The following is a 19,220-nucleotide window of genomic DNA, read 5'->3' as shown; positions in this document are numbered from 1 at the left end:
GTTTCCCCTCGGGGAGAACCCCTTGGTCTTGAGCCACCACTGTAGGGGTCTCATGTACAGCAGGCCAAAAGGAATCATGTTGGATGCAGCTGCCATCAGACCCAACAGTCTCTGAAACTGTTTGACAATGAGTGACTGGCCTAGCTTCACCCTCTTCATGGCTGCAAGGATCAACTCAATCCAAGCAGGAGACAGATGTGCCTGCATCGTGGTTGAATCCCATACCACACCCAGATAAGTGATTCTCTGTACTGGAGAAAGCACACTTTTCTTGGCATTCAGCCATAACCCCAACTCTTTCATATGGTTGAAGAAGACATCTCGATGCCGAACCGCCGTCTGTTCTGATTGAGCTAATATCAGTCAAGATTGAGCTAATATCAATCAAGTCAAGAGGCGACGCTCCGTTTCTGAGCCTCTCAATATGAGGAGCTGCAAGACAGTTGGGGCTACTCCCGCCCAGCAGCCCCAAGGACCTGAGAGCAGCGAAGGAGGAACCGCTGGAATGCCGCCGACTGCTTCTTAGCTTCCTGTAACTTGTCAACAACATCATTGACTGCATCACTGAACAGGCCAGTAGGCGCAAGCAGGGCATCCAGCAGGAAGAACCTGTCCTTTTCTTTGATTTTGGACAGGTTCAACCAGAGATGCCTCTCCATAGCCACAAATGGCTGCCATAGACCGACCAATAGCTCTGGCGGTCTCTTTGGTGGCCCAGAGAGACAAATCTGCAGTCCGATGAAGCTCTTTAATGTCGTTGGACCTGACCTCCTCGCCCTCATCAAGATCCTTTAGCAGGTCGGCTTGGTAAGCCTGCAATCAGGGCTGAAGATGCGGGCTGAAAACGGTTTCCCCCATGATCTAGACACCTCAGTGTGCAGATCGGGAAAAAACAAGGCCGCAGCTGGAGGTAGTGGCCTAGAACGCAAGAAACGATTGTCCAGCTTACTCTTAGGACGATCGTACTTCTTCTCGGCAGGCCAATCGATCTTAAGCTTGGCCACCACCCTTGTCACTACCTCCAGCAGCTTCTCATACTGGATGGACTGAGGTGGCGAGTCCTCAGCCTCATCTTGTTCGATGCCCACCACATCACCCTCCTTGGAAGGTGGAGCATCGAGCTCTCTCCATGGGGGGAAGAAACCGCAGAGTGTGCTTCCGATCCCTTAGAGAGAGCGCTAGATCTGGAGGTTGAGGGCGAAGAAAGGGACAGGCCCATCTCCAACCCCTCCAACAGATTAATTTGCAATCCCAATGACCGCAGCCACCGCTCTGCCTCGGCAGAAGCGGGACCCGAGCCGTAAAGAAAGCTTGTCAGAGCTCCCTCCTTGAAGAGCGCCTGTTGGGAGCAGAGCATGTGCAGTGAGAGTCGCTCACAATGCGGACAGTCAGCCCCCTCGAGAGCTGACTGAGCATGCTCCACTCCCAAACAAACAAAGCAAAGATCATGAGTATCCCCACCCGTAATGAAGCACGGGCAGGGAGGGACACAGGCTTTCTCACACTCACCATAACCAAGTTGTGCACTGGCACAAACACACACACACGTTTCTCAGACAAACGGAGACACAGAACGCTTACTGAAGAAGCAGAAGCTAACACTGTTTACACCAGACATGCAGTTAAGCTTCCTGGTTGCTACGTCATCCCGCCTATGACGTCTCGCCATTCCATTGGATGGATTTCACACGTGCTTCAGAGTGTGGTCACGCAGAGGTGTTCCCATAGTGTTTTGACGCAGGTCGAGTTCCTGACGGAGAACAACACATTATATTATTAAGCTCATACAATATATAATAATAATAATAAAGGTAGGATTTTATTATTAATGGGGTTTTAAAAGGATTTGTAGTGCCTACAAGGATTTGTAGTGTAGTGCCCCAGTGCCTATAGCATTTTAATTATTTTTAATTACACAGATGAATTCCTACAACTGTGTTCTGTTGTGCCTGTGCATGTTAAACTGGTCACAGCATGGAAAACGTACATGCAATACATAACTAGTGTTTGACTAATGTATATTCCTCTACCAAAGTCTCTCTCACTCATTTTCTTGCTCTCTCTCACTTGCTCCTTCGTCCTTGAGCTATCTGTCCAGCTCATCAGATGCTCACTCCACCCTTACCTTAGCCATTGGCTTCCCAGCAGCACTCGTTGTCTGGCTGCCCACAGCTGCTTGACTTAATGTTCATATTGGCCACCATTGCCCCATCCCATGATTGGATTATACCAGCAAGCCTGCCATATCTGATTGATACCCCTTGGGCTTTTTTTTTTTTCTTCTTCTTTTCTTTTCTTTGGTAGAAACATTTCAGAGAAAGATAATGATGAGGTGAATGTTTCCTACAAGGTTTCCTCAAGGGGAGAGTCAGAGTAACATATTTAATCTTGAAACATGTTGTACAGTACATCCTGATGCAATACCCCACCAAGCAGGTGAAAATGTAGCTGTAGGTATCTGGGTTTCATCCAATAGTTGCATCAAGTCTGTGGGCTCATTTGTTTTACACTAAGGAGTACTGCATTATTAGTGGATTAAATTATATCAGGACCAATACAGGACCCACACACATTCTCTAAAAGTACTTCCCATGTAAACTCACTATATCATTATATAGCAGTTTCTCTTCTATCTCCCTCTTCCTCATCCTGTCACCATGTCCTGTCAAGATTGTGGTGGCTGCATGCATTCTGTGTGAGGCATGGTGTGTGACAATGTTTTACTAGATGTAGAAGATCCTCAGCCCATATGGGATGTTTTGTTTGATCTTAAAGCAGGACATTGTGACATTTGAAGAGTTATCAGCCCATTTTGTACATGTAATATGGGAATAAATAAAATGTAAAAAAAAAAATTACAAATTTTTTGCACATGCACATTGATCCTGATGGAGAGGTAGAGCATTATATGGCTTTGGAAGGCAATCAGCACATTTATCAAGATATTAAAGAACTAGATATATACATTTTCCTAAAGGAAATATCAGTGCTTGCAAAGCCACAAACAATAGTGTTAAAAAGGCATGCAAGATATAATGGTTCTATATCAGCTATCACCTAATAGTAACCTGATATTGGGTATTTTATTGTTCATACTTAATTCTCTATTTTTACAATACCTTTGTCATCATCTAACACTCACTTATATATAACTACATTTAGACCGCTTAACTTAGTCATTGCTATCAGGATGTGAAGAGACTTTCAAGAAGCATAACAAAAATGTTTTTGAACCAAATCAACTACCCTGCCTTTAAAGCTTTTGAGTTTTTTGAATGTACGAATAAATGGCAATTGTCTAAAAGGGATAAACATAACATCAGCTTGTAGCTCTTGTAGCACTTTCAGGCACTATAATTTAATTTTGACATGCATATAGTATGATCCAATGGCTGCTTGCTTCAAGTGCTGTTGTATATGATCACATTTTGATATGCAGGTATCTGCATCAAACTCATGCCAACCCATGAGTTGCACAGTGCATGATGATTTAATTTAGGTGGCTTATGAACATCATGGAACCTCATTGCAACATCATGCCCACCTTTTGACAGTGCCATTGGGATTTGTCTCTCCACTTCTCGGCTTCCTCAGAGATGAGATGAGGTCTATGGGTAATTGAGACAAGGTGCACCTCCCTCCACTCTAGACCGGAGTTCATTATAGCAAATCCAGTGTGAGATATTAAGTGGCAACTTCACATCAAAGCTTTTAACAGGCGTCACTGAAGCAAATGATGCCCCTAATACACCAATGCCAGACTTTGATGTGTGCTGAGCGAAGATATTCCAGTATTTTCGCTCCCAGCATGCCTAAAATATTATTTTCATACAATCTCACTTAAGAATTATCGCACCGAACAGAGAAGAATCTCAAATATAGAGTGGATAGGGATGCAGCACATTTCCTCAATTAACAACCATGACCTGCTATCTTAGTTTTGGTCAGTTTAGCTTGATGGGCTCGGTTTGATGGGCACCTCTCTTGTGTCTCCTCCTGAAGGTAATGGGTCGATGAAAAGCATACAAGTAAACCACCAGCCTCCCATTAAACTGGCTGGGCTGGTGGCCGGGGCCAAGTATCGGTTGCGGGTGTATTCCCATGAGCATAACTCCATCAGCAGCGACTATGTCACGTTCGAGACAGGCAGAGGTAGGAGTGGCCAAGACACAAGGGAGAAAGAAAGGGTTCAACATGTGACCTCGACCTACAGCAAACTGTATTTTGTCATATTTACAAATGAGTAACTGTCACTGGTAACTGGTAAAGCATTGTGCTAGCAACGCCAAGGGCATGGGTTCATTTCCCAGAGAACAAAAATTATTTTGTGAATTTGTCATTGAAGATAATTTTTCGAAGCTTCAGATGCATTAGCAATCTTATTTTTCCAGCAGGATGCATACTGTATGTGCCTCAAGTGGTGCGAGCAAGATAAAATCTCACGGCATTTTGTGTAAGAGCACGCTCAATAAGATATTGATCCTCATGATGAAAAGAGTCCTTGAGCCGTGTAAATGCCATTTTAGGTGGGATGTTTGTTCTGTTTTTCAGGTATAGAAGATTGATCTCATAATCTTCTCTCTCACTGATTGATCCCTCTGTGATTTTCCACATAAAAATGCCACTATCATTATTATATTATATTACATATTTTATGTATTTATTTTTATTTTATTTTATTTTATTGAAATTAAGTGTTCGACAAGCACATAAGATGCAATGTTCAAAAGTTTGGGTACAGTAAAAAAAGTTTAAAGAAATTAATAGTTTTATTCGGCAAGGATGCAATAAATTGTTCAGTCAGGATAGTAAAGACATTTAAATTTATATGTATAACTTATATTTATAATTTACAAAAGACTTCTATTTTAAATAAATGTCTATTTATCACAGAATCACGAAAAATATGTATCACAGTTTCCACGAATATATTAAGCAGCACAACTGTTTTCTGATGGATAATGTATATCCAAATGCCTTTCAATAGAGAACTGGAAAAACAAATAGTCCATTCTCTAGAACCACTTTATAATATCAGGAGAGACTAAAATGTTTTGCAAGATGCATCTATTAAAAAGAGTGTTTTTTGAAAAGGGGAGTATTTGATGATGCGGTTAAACCGAGCTTTACTCAGGTTCCGTTTTCATCAGATAACTCTTCATGGAGAGAGTGTCCTGTGCTCTGATGTTATTATCAGGATGGGTAATTCAAATCCAGATCTGTTGTTCTCTCCGCTAATGTGTTTTTGATAAAGGATGGCTGTCAAATGACTCCTACCATGTTGCTGAAATTCAGTGAGATTAATTAGGGTCTCCATTTAGTGTTAGTGTGTTCAGCTGTTCTCCAGACTCGATAAAGCATGCAGAAAGAGACCAAGCTTCTTAATGTGTAAAATGATCTGTGGGAGTTGATTTCTGCCATTCTAGCTTATGTGTATACCGTTACGAAACTTAAACATTCTGTACCTCTCTTTTTCTCCTCCCCGCCTCACTGTGTGTGTTTGGTTGTTAACAGCCTACAAGGAGCAGGAAGACATTGCTACTCAGGGCTGGTTCATTGGGCTGATGTGTGCCGTCGCTCTATTGGTTCTCATCCTGCTCATTGTTTGTTTCATCAAGAGGAGTCGTGGAGGAAAATACCCAGGTAAATGCAGTAAATACACGAGGCACAGGTGATCACTTTCCATAAATCGTAATATATTAACCCAGGGTTGTTTATTTATGATATGTAAGTGATCTTTCTTTTGATGCATTTCAGTTGCAGTTTTGAATTTGCATGACCCTTATCAACTGTTTTATGTATGGCTGTTTTTTTTTGTGTTTGTGTTTTTTTATCAGTGAGAGAAAAGAAAGACCTCCCCTTAGATGCTGTTGACCATAAAGACCAAGATGGTTCATTTGACTATCAGTAAGTTTGCACTTTTGATCACTTTTACCATAAACGTAAGCTTTTTCCATAAACAGCGGGTTCATATTCGGGAAAGGGCTTTCAATAATCTTACTTTAGAATTGTTAATATGCACTCTCTGCTATTTACGATATTGAACCTGTTGACGAATAACTTTGTTTTACCTGTTACAGGTCCTGAACTTTGCTCTCACCCTGCAGAGGGGAAAATGCCTTTCTCATTTTAATCAAAAATAACAACTAACCAAGTAAACCAAACGAATATTAAATAACAAATTACATAAATACCCTCAAAAACATTTGTCGATGAGGCTTTTGTATTAAACACAAAATAAGCTTGCTGGTGGTTAATAGATCTGTTTGCTGACCAGCAGTTGGAAAACAATGCACCAGATTCTCAGGAAACTGTGTTTGCCGTGGAGTTAAAAACTCTCCAGTGCACATCTTATCACCATCCTCACCAACATCAGTTACTGTAAATGAGTCCTCCCTGTACAGTTCTATCTCTGCTCTCTAAACCAGACAGATCTCATAACTTCACACCCTGAAGTCCTATAATGGCAGAAAGAAATCAGTGTGCACTGTGTTCACACTGCCCCAACAAACACCAACGTCCAGCGCTTGACAATCTTACTTTAGTATTATTTATATACTATCATAGTGTTTATTAATATTTTGAATAAAAATACGAACTTTTATTTTTAGATTTTCAGTTTTCATTTTAATTTGTCAGTTATGCTATATGCTTTTATTACTTTTATTTCAGTTTTATTAAGTTTAATTCATCAGCTTAAGCTTATTTACAGCAAGTGCAACATTTTTTTCATCTAATATTTATATATATATATATTTTTTTTAGATTTATTTCAATTAAAAAAAAACTATTTTGAATCATTTTAGCTTAAGTGAACAATAACAGCACTGGTGCTTGATGGCTTTTGTTCGGCTCAGTGTGTTACCCTGTTGGCATTTGTTAAGGCAGTGTGAACTTTAACAAACAAACTTTTTTTCTACCCGTCATCCTTAGTTTGTTTTCAAGGTTTTGTTGTATAAGCCCATATCTTTCAAGATGGTGTGGATATTACAACCTGGATGCAAAGAGTAAAGGGAAGTGTCAGTGAGGGCTTTAGGCAGACATTATATGTCTAAACCAATATCTCTAGCTTGATAAGCTAATAATTGTCATGCTACTTTCACTTGTTGCGAATGTACTATAGCAACACTTCAAACTAAAAAAAAATTCAGTTGGATGACAACATAAATAGTCTAATATTGTAGTTAGCTATTTTTTGTTAGTAAATTTGAACATGTTAACTTTCAAAAAGGTAGCTTGATTAACGTAGCAAGCTAAGCATGTGCTGTGTCTGAAATCGCTCACTCGTTCACTCATTCACTAATTCCTATATAACGTATGGCAGTTGAGTGCACTCTGTTAGCAAGGAGTGACAAAATTAAGTGAGAGAATCTGGGGTGGGTTTTAGGAAATAGTGCTTTAGCCAGTGTACGTGGGATATACGCTCAAAGAGTGCATTACTATATAGGGTATAGAGAGCGGTTTCAGATACAGCAATAGCTTCTCCAATACTGCATCTAAGCTACATTTGACATATCTGTAGAAATGTAACATGGATTTATAGTTTGATTTAATGTAATCCTCTTAACCACTAATTAAAAAACTTGCTCTAACCATTTAGACTACAGCATTTTTAATAAAACCGCTCGTGTGTCACAGCAGTTTAATTATTAACAGTTGCATGATATTAAATGGTTTGCCTTTTGTCAAAGCTGATTCACTTTGAAGAGATCAAGGCCACATATCTTCAGTAACTGATTAGCTTATTCATGCTATAAATGTAAGTTTTGCTTGGCCCTCCCTTTCCACTTATGCAATGGCTCTAGCATTAACTTCTCTCTCCATCTAACATGTGAATGATGTGGTCAACTCCATCTTCATGAACCCTTTTCTTCCCCCTCCTCTATCAAATTGGCGACTGGGTTGTTAAGGAACGAGAACAGGTATTTGGTTTCACATTTTAATCAAAAATAACAACTAACCAAGTAAACCAAACGAATATTAAATAACAAATTACATAAATACCCTCAAAAACATTTGTCGATGAGGCTTTTGTATTAAACACAAAATAAGCTTGCTGGTGGTTAATAGATCTGTTTGCTGACCAGCAGTTGGAAAACAATGCACCAGATTCTCAGGAAACTGTGTTTGCCGTGGAGTTAAAAACTCTCCAGTGCACATCTTATCACCATCCTCACCAACATCAGTTACTGTAAATGAGTCCTCCCTGTACAGTTCTATCTCTGCTCTCTAAACCAGACAGATCTCATAACTTCACACCCTGAAGTCCTATAATGGCAGAAAGAAATCAGTGTGCACTGTGTTCACACTGCCCCAACAAACACCAACGTCCAGCGCTTGACAATCTTACTTTAGTATTATTTATATACTATCATAGTGTTTATTAATATTTTGAATAAAAATACGAACTTTTATTTTTAGATTTTCAGTTTTCATTTTAATTTGTCAGTTATGCTATATGCTTTTATTACTTTTATTTCAGTTTTATTAAGTTTAATTCATCAGCTTAAGCTTATTTACAGCAAGTGCAACATTTTTTTCATCTAATATTTATATATATATATATTTTTTTTAGATTTATTTCAATTAAAAAAAAACTATTTTGAATCATTTTAGCTTAAGTGAACAATAACAGCACTGGTGCTTGATGGCTTTTGTTCGGCTCAGTGTGTTACCCTGTTGGCATTTGTTAAGGCAGTGTGAACTTTAACAAACAAACTTTTTTTCTACCCGTCATCCTTAGTTTGTTTTCAAGGTTTTGTTGTATAAGCCCATATCTTTCAAGATGGTGTGGATATTACAACCTGGATGCAAAGAGTAAAGGGAAGTGTCAGTGAGGGCTTTAGGCAGACATTATATGTCTAAACCAATATCTCTAGCTTGATAAGCTAATAATTGTCATGCTACTTTCACTTGTTGCGAATGTACTATAGCAACACTTCAAACTAAAAAAAAATTCAGTTGGATGACAACATAAATAGTCTAATATTGTAGTTAGCTATTTTTTGTTAGTAAATTTGAACATGTTAACTTTCAAAAAGGTAGCTTGATTAACGTAGCAAGCTAAGCATGTGCTGTGTCTGAAATCGCTCACTCGTTCACTCATTCACTAATTCCTATATAACGTATGGCAGTTGAGTGCACTCTGTTAGCAAGGAGTGACAAAATTAAGTGAGAGAATCTGGGGTGGGTTTTAGGAAATAGTGCTTTAGCCAGTGTACGTGGGATATACGCTCAAAGAGTGCATTACTATATAGGGTATAGAGAGCGGTTTCAGATACAGCAATAGCTTCTCCAATACTGCATCTAAGCTACATTTGACATATCTGTAGAAATGTAACATGGATTTATAGTTTGATTTAATGTAATCCTCTTAACCACTAATTAAAAAACTTGCTCTAACCATTTAGACTACAGCATTTTTAATAAAACCGCTCGTGTGTCACAGCAGTTTAATTATTAACAGTTGCATGATATTAAATGGTTTGCCTTTTGTCAAAGCTGATTCACTTTGAAGAGATCAAGGCCACATATCTTCAGTAACTGATTAGCTTATTCATGCTATAAATGTAAGTTTTGCTTGGCCCTCCCTTTCCACTTATGCAATGGCTCTAGCATTAACTTCTCTCTCCATCTAACATGTGAATGATGTGGTCAACTCCATCTTCATGAACCCTTTTCTTCCCCCTCCTCTATCAAATTGGCGACTGGGTTGTTAAGGAACGAGAACAGGTATTTGGTTTCAGCACATCATCTCAGCCTGAGCATGTCATTGGTTAGCCTACAAGTAGATGACAAAATGAGGACTAAAGCTGCTATCTAATCAGTGTTTGAGCTCTTCAAAGGTGTTAAACTCCTGGGTCCTTTTATTTTTAATGCATTCCAGCAATTGTATGAAAGTAAACATACCATGTCCTAACCAAACACAACGCGATAAAGCAGCTAGGGCTAAAAGCCAGCTACTAGCAGCTAGGTGTGGATAGTGACAGGATGTTTTCAGGGTTTTTAAACATAAATAGGGTGACCATACGTCCTCTTTTTCCCGGACATGTCCTGGCCGGAATTTCTAAATTGCCTAAAAATGTTCGGGTTTTGGCTTTGTTTTCCTGTTGACGTGCTCTCTACTGTTCACATACATTAAATGTATGCATATTTGCATTGCTTTGATCATTTTATGTAGATCCCACCATCTCATACGCCACAATTGGTTGATTATGTACAATGCTGGCACGTTATTTGTCAGGCTACTTTTCATCATTGCCATTACCTTCATCAAGTATGATAACAATAGGAAAACACTGCCAAAGCCTAGATATTTTACATAATTTAGGAAAAAGAGGACATATTGTCACCCTCAACATAATATGTTTGGATTGGCTGGGATTGTTTGGTATCTGAAGCTTTTTTGCTTTTTTAGGAACAGCAAACTGCTTTTCACTAGAAACTTGCCAGTTTAGGACACGGTGCTGTAAACATCAGTGTGCACCACTTAAAACACTTATGGTTCATAAAAATAAATAAAATGTCAAGTACTAAAGCATTTTATTCCCTCTTAAAATAAATTTGTCTCTTTCTTATAAAAAAAATTAATCACGATTCACTAGTTTTCATTGTAAGGTTAATAATATTTTAAAAGCTGGTACTGTAATGTCAAGGTTAATTTGTCAGAAAGGAACCAAGGTACTTCCTCCCATGTTTAACACCCTTGAAATTTTGTTTAATGGAAAGCGCAGTACACAACATTCAATGACAGCATGAAATGTGAAAATGACTTTGCTTTGTTCAGAGGAAACGCAATTGAACGTAAATTTGCATGCAAGGAGTTTGCTAGCAAAATGTATGGTTTTTCAGTTCATTGAGTCTACGATACCCTTTGGCTTTCAGAATTTCTAATGCATTTCCTACAATCTGAGAGGAGAGTCTGCTGGAGATCAGAGCCCTTGGGTTTTGTCACTAATCTGTATTCAATAGGATGCCACATCTAGAAAATAAACAAAAAGCTAACAACAGATTATTTGCCTTAGGGCTGTTTATAATTATGATGTTCACTGAATCATTTTCGTTTTCCTCTTGTTTTTTTTAAGTGATGACACAAATGTTTTGTTCATTTTTTCTCACTTTTTCTCCCTCAATCATTTTTTATTATTGGGTGTTTTCCATTCCTGTTGGTCCAATGAAGGTCTCTTGAAAGGGAAAGGTATGAAAAGAGCAGCACTAATTTCATCTGCCTTTGGACTACTTAATCATGAACTAATGCATTTTTTGCCTTGCATTTTTGATTTTAATCAATTCATACATGTCCTTCTCCTTTACTATTGATGAATGATTGAAAGCATACAAAACAAAACATTTATTACTAACTTATATTCTTCCACGAAACATTCATTCTAACATGAATTCATGAATCAACATTTGATTTTGTTACAATTTACCATGTATAATAGTGAATTAATGAACTTTATTTATAGGGTTGTCAAAATATAATTTTTTTTGATGAACTATTCCTTTATAGTTTATTTGCTGAAAATGTACTCACCCCAGGCCATCCGAGATGTAGATGTTTTTTCTTCATCGGAGGATATTTGGAGAAATGTAGCATTACATCACTTGCTCGCTAATGGATCCTCTGCAGTGAATGGGTGCCATCAGAATGAGAGATTAAACAACTGATAATAACATCACAATAATTCACACTGAAAGTATCCATCAATTAACGTTTTTCTAGTAAAGTGAAAAGTTGCATGTTTGTAAGAAACAAATCCATCATTAAGGTGACTAAACCTTCGCTTTGGGCCAAAATACATAGTCCATAACAAAATTTCATAATCCATAACAACACTCCCTCAAGTGAAAAAGTCCATCGCCTGCTGTCCTTTCATATCCTAATCCACCAACATATTTGTTTAGAACAGTTTTGGACTGGGGGTTTCCTTATAAATGGGGCTTAATTTGTGCATATTTTTCTCCTGATTCAGACGAGATAAAACATCTTGATGGATTTGTTTCTTACAAACACACAGCTTTTCACTTCACAAGGCAATAATTGATGGACTTAAGTTATGTGGATTATTGTGATGTTATTATCAGTTGTTTGGACTCTCATTCTGACGGCACCCATTCACTGCAGAGGATCCATTGGTGAGCAAGTGATGTAATGCTACATTTCTCCAAATCTGTTCTGAAGAAACAAACTCTTCTACATCTTGGCCTGTGGGTGAGTACATTTTCTGCAAATTTGTATTTTTTGGTGAGCTACTCCTTTAATGTGTTAAGTTTTAAAATGGAGCAAGACAGAAAGAGTATTTACTGCCAAAATATACAGTGCTACTGTATATTTACATACAGTTCTCTATAAATTTGACTAAAACTAATATGTAATTTCATTTTACATTTTTATTTGACTGACAGCCCTATTTATTTATTTATTAATTCTTCCATTTTTTTTTTCAAAATAAAAAAATAAAAATAAATAGGCGTATACAACAAGCCCTGATTCATGCCAAATTTTGTATCATGCCATTACAGTTTTCACATATTCTGTCAAAAATGATGTACAATGAGAAATACATGTTGCTCATTGAAAATTTCCACTCACATAATTCAAGCAGGTGATACTGTGAGTGTGAGGACTGATTGATTAAATCAAAAACTCATTCTCATTATTCCCTGAACTCTTGCTGGTGCAGAGTGTGTGTTTGGTGGGGGGAAAAGCATTTCCTGAATGTGCCTTATTGAATCTAAACATTAATAACTAAACTACCATGATTTTCCAGTTGTCATGGTGCATGCACAGAACCGTGTCACCTGGTAATATCATTCCATTTATATTTAATGTACACATTTAACACAGAATTGATTCTTGTTTATAGAGAGGATACATGCAGTTGGTAAAAGCATTTTTATGACCCATAGAAATGGATAATATGATGGAGCCTGGTTGTAAACCTTGTTTTGTGAGAGGACAAAGTAGTTTACTTACATTTCGATTTAACAGCCCATCCGTAATACAATTTACAACAAGGTCCATGGATATTACATGAAATTAAAAATGGACCTCTGTGTTAAGTCAACGGTTTTTAGGATCTGATAGATGTTGTTTTCTTGGTGCTTCTCAGTTGATGTAGGTCCCAGTTCCTCATGCATGACACTCTTACCGCCCAGCAGAGGTCCGTTTTAATACGAGTCGCATGTGTTTGGGAATGGACAGGGCAGGACAGGGGATGAAAGATCCACATGTGATAATATAGTGCAATGAATCATTTATAGCCATGACATCATTTATAGAATACAAAGAGTGGAGAGAAAAGAGTTTGTCTTTGTCTTTAGTAATAAATTTGTGGTTCTTTCACCTTGGGAGTTTTTTTTTTTTCTCCTTAAAGTTTCTCAAAAGTGAGATTTTAAATGTTTTTCTCAGCATGCTCAAGTTGGAATAGTTTTTACATGGAATAAAAAGCTAAACTGTCAATTATTTTGAAAATTTCATTACATTTAGATGCCACATAATGTATCTGGGAAATAGGATTTTGACATTTTAGTATTCTTTGCCCGGTTTATCTTTATTCAGATGGCATCGAATACCTTGAGGGAATTTCAAAACTCCTGACTTTATTGGTTCACAGCCCCCCTTATCCTAGCTTATTTTCCAAGGGTTAAGATTTACACTACCCGGAGAAATGTATTTGTTCACTTTACCATTAATCTCTGTAAGGAGTTTTATTGTGATCAGTTCCGCAAGCATTTTTTAAGCCAATCATCTAAGCAGTAAATGTCATGTGACTGATAACTTTGGAGTCGTAAAAAAGTGTCACCTTGACCAGGCTGAATAGATTAACGTTATATAAATAAGGTAAATGTATGTCTATGATAATAAAATATATTGACAGAGAGAGATGGAGAGAGACACTACTGTTCAAAAGTTTGGGGTCAGGATTTTTTTTTTAATTAATACATATACGTATTATTAATACTTATAAGTCTTAAGTATTTATGATATTACAAAAAATTCCTATCAAAAAAAAAACAAACTTTTAAACTTTCTATGCATCAAAGTATCCTTAAAACAAAAAAAAAAACTTCAAACTTGATAATAATAAATTATGATCTTCTCAGAGGCAAATCAGCATATTAGAATAATTTCGGAAGGATCATGTGACACTGAAGACTGGAGTAATGGCTGCTGAAAACTCAGCTTTGATATCACAGGAATGAATTACATTTTAAATATATTGAAATAAAAAATAGTATTATAATATTGATTTTACTGTAGTTTTAATCAAATAAATGCAGCCTTGGTGAGCATGAGACTTCTTTCAAAAACTAAAAAATGATGTCATATATAATAATATAAGAAAAACATTTAAAATATATAATAAAATAATTTTTAAATTGCTTATGTTTATGTAATCATAATACATGCTTACTTTTGAATGGTTGTCTATAGAGAATCTATTGTAGTTACAACATCCACCAAAGGGTGCTACTGTAACAGGTCCATGCTAACCGGCTGAACCATGTTCTAACTCTTTTTCTCTTTCTCCCAACAGCAGTGACGAAGACAACAAGCCATTGCAGGGTAGCCAGACGTCCCTGGACGGGAACGTAAAAGAGAGCGACGACAGTCTGGTGGACTATGGTGAAGGAGGAGACGGCCAGTTCAACGAGGACGGCTCTTTCATTGGCCAGTACACAGTTAAGAAGGACAAAGAGGAGACGGAAGGAAACGAGAGCTCAGAAGCCACGTCACCCGTTAATGTCATCTACTCTCTGGCATAGTACCCTGACCTGAGCACAGCGCCCCCGAGCGGACCGGAGGGTGCCACTACACGCATAAAAATACATATATATATATATATATATACAGAGAGAATTACAAGTATTCACATACAACGCACTGGAGTGCATGATCCTTCTGAACAAGGGATGGGGAAAGGCAGGTGAGCCAAAAACGGTGTTCAGAAACCTTTGTTTAAGGTGTCCCCATGCCCCACACGGACTTTAGTGTGCCTTTAGGGCGACGGGGCGGACTTTCAAGCTTTTCATGTTGCTTATGCTCTTCTTTTTTTATTTTGTAAATCTTTAATCTGCCCCTTCCTCCTCCTCTTAACTGTAGCTAGCATCAAAGAAACAGAGATACAAGCACCAGACCTGTGACATATCAACTGTGGGTCGACTCAACTGCAGAATGTCGGCAAATACGTTTATCATATTGATAATTCCGCAGTGAATGATCCTTTTTTTCCCCACCTCAGATAAGATGCGTCCAAAAACATGAATTCTGTATACAGTGCTGGCACGGTTTGATGTGCTTTATAAAACTATGCACTATGTATTATCATTATCATGCTTTTGAGTTAAAATTGGACGTTGGAATCTCGTGTTTACTTTTTTATGTTGACTTTCGCAAAGAAAAAAAAAACATTCAGTCCTGGCTGTATTCCTGTATACAGGAACTGATATCATGCTTTCATTTGCCATTGCTCTGTTAATATATTTTCACTGGCTGCAACTATTCAATGCCACCTATATTTGTCGGCCGAGGTTAGATGGCATCACATGTAAATGAAGATAAAAAGACAATATTTTGAAGCATGGTAGTATTTTAGCGCAAAGGACAATGGAGAGGTTGTAATACGAAGAGTTAAATACACAATGATATATTCATTTTTTTTAATAAGACTTGCTTTATATAGTCCTCAAAAGAGAATGATGATGATGACGAAATGATCGCATTTGTTTTTCATTCTTTCGTTTTTTAAAATCAGCTTGGTGGAAATTTCAGCATCAGAATAAGTTTCTTCAAGGAGTCTAAAAAAGTTTGGGGTGCATCAATACATAACTGGGTTGTCATATGAGGATTTCTAGACATGAATAACTCAATATAGACATACAGAGTCGGTAATGAGAAGTGTACATATTGTTTGGGGTTGATCCAGTGTTGATTCTCTTTGTCCGGAGTTTGGCTGAGACACTGCCCTGAAGACATGCCACTGTAACTGTAGTGCCACTCTCTATCTGAGCTCTCATAATACGACCATTACTTTATCTTCTGCACTACTATGTACTTACAGTAGGGTTCAAAAGTCTGAGGCCACACTGAAAACCTGGGAGTTTTTTTAATTGCACCTGGAAATTAACAACATTTTAAGATTTGGAAAAATTGAAAACTAAAAATTGATACATTTAATGTCAACATGAAATCAAAATTCACAATTCTTCATTTTATGGAATGTTGTAGAGTTTAATATAAATTATTTGTTTGTGCACATCATTATTTAAAAAAAAAATATTTATGTGCCATTCAGTTCTCAATGGACACAATCTCCTTTCCTTTGTTCGAGAAGCTGTTTCACTCGGATTACCTCACAACAGGGAAAAAAACACGATGGCAACTTTAAGATTTAATTAAATAAGCCATTGATTCAATTGAAATAATGAGTCTCTTGTGACTTGTAACACTTCTGCATTCAAAGAGCATCTTGTGTCTTTGGATGCTCTCAAATCCTGCTGGAGGACATGATCGTTTGGTTTTACACAAACTTGAGCTCACGCAGCTTCATTTCTGCTGTCATTAAAGCAAAAGGTAAAAAAAAAAAACATATATTAAGACATTCTGAAACTTAAAATGTTTTGCTAATGACAATTTGTAATGAAAAATGTTTATTAAATTACAAAACAATGTCAGTGCATTTTCACTAGTGATCTTAAACTTTTGGACCCTTCTACATATTTATCTTGATTTGTATTTATAAAAATAATAGGGACTAATATATTAATAATTTATTGATGACTGCACAACAGCTTCTCGGAGTCTGAGCTGTGACGTTAGCACATTGTGAAAGCTTCTCTGTGAAATGTAGATGAAAACATACTTCAGAGATCAAGGACCATGTTTGTGGCGATGTAAAATATGAAATGTGATGTCACCATTAAAAGGAGTATGTCTTATTTGTTAATTGTGCTGCTCTTTTTAGTATTATTGTCATATCACTGCTATTGTGTTAATATATTAGAATTAATTTAATGTAATTTCTACATAACATAAAATGGAAATATTGTGCATTTATTTTTTTCTCAAATAAGGCCTCGAGCATGATGTAAATATCCTATTTTTTCTTTATGAGCAGGTTTATTGTGTTACAGTAAGTAAATAATTCATAATAAAAATGCTTTTTGGTGCATCCCAAAATGGAAGACTCTAGGCACAGGTTTGGATTCGGGTTCAGCCAGTGATCTTGGGTAATTTGAATGAGACTTGTTTTTGTGTCCTGTCATTTTAATCGTGACATATTTCTTCACTCACGTCCCAATTTCACCCGGCTGACACCATGATGTAAATAGCAAATGCTGTAGAGCTGTACCATTGTAGCATTCTGCACCGAGGATGATACCGTTTTTGTAAACATTTGAACTGTGTTATGCCAGAGAAAATGGTTTGTCATTTCCTGTTCATGTATTACTTCACCACAGGCTCCCATAATGCCTTTCACCTGTGACAGCCCAGCTGATCTATCATGCTCTTTGAAAGGGCTGAATATCAGGTCGTAAGTTCCTGATAGGGATGCGATGTCATATACGATGCCTTCGCAGTAAAGAAATACATGTTAATGAAATTCAATGGATCCATCAGATCTGCTTTCTCTCCAGTACCTCAAAGCAATACTTTCCTCGTTTGCCTTTCTCTGTTCTGTTTTCTGCACAGTAAGCCTAGTCTACCAGTTTTTGTAACGACTTACATGCACAGACAACTCTTTAGATCCCATGTTGCATTGCTGTAGCTTTGTGAGTCACAGTTTAACATCAAGGCAATTCAGAGTCGGTTTGAACTTATTTTGTCCAACCTTGCTGCCACTTTTATTGTCTTCACAGATTGTTCCCCTGTCCATGAGTTGTACTGGCCTCGTGATGTTCATAAAATATATACAACTATATATTTGTTGGTAAATTGCTAATCCTGTCTTTCTGCCGATGTCGGATCATCTGTGTTCTTATGAACTGGTAACATGCATAATCTAGTTACCATAAAACACAATAATTGCCACAGCTGTTCTCATGACATGTTTGATTTTTCCCAAAACCATACATGTTGATTATTATTATTATCATCCTTATTGTATTTTTAGCCACTTGTTCATCGGAGCAGCTTTTTTAATTGCTTATCATGCAGGTTCACAGTGTTTTTCTGCAAATCATAGAAATGGTCAATCATTATTGTTCAACATGTATGCGTGTATGACAAGATGCTGCAACTTAATCTGCTCGAGACGCCTTTCTTTATAGTAAAGTTGTGTCATTTTCTCAACCTTCTGATCTGTCCTTTCTGATTACAAAATAGTTCCACTTTTTAAACACCTGCTGTTTTAGTTTGTGAACTTTACACATTCCCATTGATTCATCTTTATATAGGAAGACATTTGAGTATTTTGATGATTTTATCAAAGGAAAGTGAACTTGTTAACTATTCAGAATTGGATTGAGAATGCTTTTGCAGTTCAGTTCTTGAATTTGAATTGACTTAGCAAACAGGCAGATTCAAACTTGAACAGAAGTACATAAAATTAAAATTAAATTCAAAGAAACTAGTAGTTTTTAAGTTTGTTGAAATTAAAATATATAATGTATACACACACAGACACATTATTTTTATATATATAAAATGGTTCATGTATAATTTATAACAATTATTTTATATATAAAATGTATGTATTTTATATTGTGTGTGTGTGTGCGTGTGTGTGTGTGTGTACACCTGTTTTTCTATTCTGGTGGGGACTTAAACCTGAATACACACAGACTCATGGGGACACGTGTCACGGTGGGGACCTAAATTGAGGTCCCCACGGGTAAACAAGATATTAAATCACACAGAATTAAGTTTTTTTGGAAATCTAAAAATGCAGAAAGTTTCCTGTAAGGGGTAGGTTTAGGTGTAGGGTTGGTGTAGTTCAATAGAAAATACAGTCTGTACAGTATAAAAACCATTACGCCTATGGAATGTCCCCACAAGGATAGCAACCCAGACAGTTTTGTGTGTGTGTGTGTACTTAACCATATAAGTACAAATTTGTACCCAAAAGTGAGCTAAACCTGACAAAATCTCCAAAAACCTCCCTTTGGGGACGTCCTCATTTGTAAAACTGGTATAAAAATAAAGTAAACAATGGGGGTTTTTTTTATTGTAAAAATGCAGAAAGTTTCCTGTAAGGGGTAGGTTTAGGTGTAGG

General features: G+C 37.1%; 1 protein-coding gene across 14 annotated transcripts in view; it reads left to right on the top strand.

Annotated features, from left to right (window-relative positions):
• Window positions 1–16,944, top strand: part of LOC107660752 (neurofascin-like) — a 90,491-nt gene extending 73,547 nt beyond the window's left edge. For 9 of the 14 annotated variants that reach the window (XM_016450151.1, XM_016450149.1, XM_016450150.1 and 6 more), the window contains 6 exons: window positions 4,003–4,152; window positions 5,515–5,643; window positions 5,838–5,907; window positions 7,911–7,922; window positions 11,180–11,197; window positions 14,544–16,944. In XM_016450151.1, the coding sequence (XP_016305637.1) occupies window positions 4,003–4,152; window positions 5,515–5,643; window positions 5,838–5,907; window positions 7,911–7,922; window positions 11,180–11,197; window positions 14,544–14,772 (608 nt within the window). In that variant the 3' untranslated portion in view covers window positions 14,773–16,944. Of the gene's footprint in view, window positions 1–4,002; window positions 4,153–5,514; window positions 5,644–5,837; window positions 5,908–6,080; window positions 6,526–7,910; window positions 7,923–11,179; window positions 11,198–14,543 lie in introns of those variants that run through there. The other 5 variants (XM_016450159.1, XM_016450155.1, XM_016450153.1 and 2 more) reach the window with 4 other exon arrangements.
• The last annotated feature ends 2,276 nt before the right edge of the window (window positions 16,945–19,220 follow it).

The sequence above is a fragment of the Sinocyclocheilus anshuiensis genome, unplaced genomic scaffold, assembly GCF_001515605.1.
Source record: "Sinocyclocheilus anshuiensis isolate Anshui unplaced genomic scaffold, SAMN03320099.WGS_v1.1 scaffold2357, whole genome shotgun sequence".
Lineage (NCBI taxonomy): Eukaryota > Metazoa > Chordata > Actinopteri > Cypriniformes > Cyprinidae > Sinocyclocheilus > Sinocyclocheilus anshuiensis.
The sequence above is the reverse complement of the archived record's forward strand: the minus strand, read 5'-3'. Positions and strand labels throughout refer to the sequence as shown.